The sequence below is a fragment of the Anser cygnoides genome, chromosome 28 (assembly GCF_040182565.1).
Source record: "Anser cygnoides isolate HZ-2024a breed goose chromosome 28, Taihu_goose_T2T_genome, whole genome shotgun sequence".
Classification (NCBI taxonomy): domain Eukaryota; kingdom Metazoa; phylum Chordata; class Aves; order Anseriformes; family Anatidae; genus Anser; species Anser cygnoides.
The window spans coordinates 2,307,015-2,308,980 of NC_089900.1; the positions used below are offsets into that span (position 1 = coordinate 2,307,015).

The 1,966-nt window shown below is 50.1% G+C and overlaps 1 protein-coding gene across 1 annotated transcript; it reads right to left on the reverse strand.

Moving 5' to 3' along the window:
• Nucleotides 1–321: 321 nt before the first annotated feature.
• Nucleotides 322–1,281, reverse strand: LOC136787129 (olfactory receptor 14C36-like). The gene has a single exon (XM_066984264.1). The coding sequence runs from the start codon at nt 1,279–1,281 to the stop codon at nt 322–324; it is 960 nt and encodes a 319-aa protein (XP_066840365.1).
• Nucleotides 1,282–1,966: the final 685 nt, after the last annotated feature.

Sequence of the window (1,966 nt, forward strand, 5' to 3'; positions counted from 1 at the left end):
GGACTTCAGCTGCCCATCTATGTGAAACCACCACACTGCTCAGCCATGTTATTGGCAACATCTTTGAAAGAAGAGACAGGATTTCAGGCAGTGCACTGGGGAGATTCCATTTTATTATGCAGATGCTAAGAGAGAGTACTGGCATCCAGGTAGACAAAAAATGTCCAGAGAAAAAAAAATAACAATTTCATAGCTCGGGAGAAGTGGGGTGAATAAAATACTTCTTTCTACAAAAGTAATACATGGAAATGACACTGAAGATAAATATAACATCATGGTAATGAAAGTAAGTACCAAGCCTCCAAGGGAAAACAAAGGAAGTCACTTGTGCAGAAAGAGGAGAAATGTATCAATCTTAAGAAAAATCCATGTAATCACTTTCCTGATAGCACACTTGAGCTCCTTGTTTCTCATGCTGTAGATGAAAGGATTGAATATCGGGGGCACCACTGAGTACAGAACTGCCACCACCAGATCCAGGGATGGAGAGGAGAGGGAGGGGGGCTTCAGGTAGGCAAACATGCCAGTGCTGAGAAACAGAAAGACCACAAACAGGTGAGGGAGGCACGTGGAAAAGGCTTTGTGCCGCCCCTGCTCAGAGGGCATCCTCAGCACGGCCCTAAAGATCTGCAAATAGGAGAGCACAATGGAAGCAAAACACCCCAAGAACAGAACACTACTGAATGTGAGAAGCCCAGCTTCCCTGAAGTAGGAGTTAGTGCAGGAGAGCTTGAGGATCTGGGGGATTTCACAGAAGAACTGGTCAATAGCATTGCCTTGGCAGAGGGGCAGGGAAAATGTATTGGCAGTGTGCAGCAGAGCATAGAGAACCCCACTGCCCCAGGCAGCTGCTGCCATCTGGGCACAAGCTCTGCCGCCCAGGAGGCTCCCATAGTGCAGGGGCTTGCAGATGGCAACGTAGCGGTCGTAGGCCATGATGGTGAGAAGAGAATACTCTGCTGAAAACAAGAAGACAATCAGAAAGACCTGTGCAGCACATCCTTGATAGGAGATGGCCCTGGTGTCCCAGAGGGAATTGGCCATGGCTTTGGGGAGAGTGGTGGAGATGCAGCCCAGGTCGAGGAGGGCGAGGTTGAGGAGGAAGAAGTACATGGGGGTGTGGAGGCGGTGGTCGCAGGCTACGGCGGTGAGGATGAGGCCGTTGCCCAGGAGGGCAGCCAGGTAGATGGCCAGGAAGAGCGCGAAGTGCAGGAGCTGCAGCTCCCGCGTGTCTGCGAATGCCAGCAGGAGGAACTCGGTGATGGAGCTGCTGTTGGACATGTGCTGCCTCTAGGTATGGGGATCTGCACAGGAAGGGAAAGACAATGATATGTTAGGACAGGCTTTTCTGAGTGAAACCTATGCCATTCCCCCAGCCATACTGCCATGCTTTTTCTTTCTCTACTGGAATCTTTCATTCAGCTCCATGACATGAGCTTCATTTTTTAAGGTTCAGTGTGCAATGAGGAGCAAGGGCCTCTGCTCCCGGGCTCTCAAGGGAATCAGTCCTGACCCAGCGCAGTGAGTGTACAGGACCATGGCAGCAGGACAAGGTTTTATTTTCAGATTTTGTCAAATGAAATCATTTCTTACCCAGAAGGGCATGTCTGCATCTGCATTGCCAGAGCTACAGAATGTAGTTGGCAGAAAAGTGCTTTAGGGCCACTTTTATTCTACACACCCTCATCCCCTTCATCATGCCCCAACAGTGTCCTCTGAAGTCAGAAATCCTGAGATTTTCTGCTTAACTCAGAGTGAATGGCTGTGAGACCTGAGAGGCAAAGGGATTCACTGTGGCTTGGTGCAGAGTGAAGGGAGCTGGCTGGGCTTGTTCCCAGCTGCCCGGCACTTGCAGATTTTGGGCACCAAGGGCAATAACATTCATATTACACTTGAAAAGAAGCCAGACTCTGCTGAGAGCAGAGGAGGCCACTGCCAATCCCTAAGTGCCCAGCCCTTTTGAAGG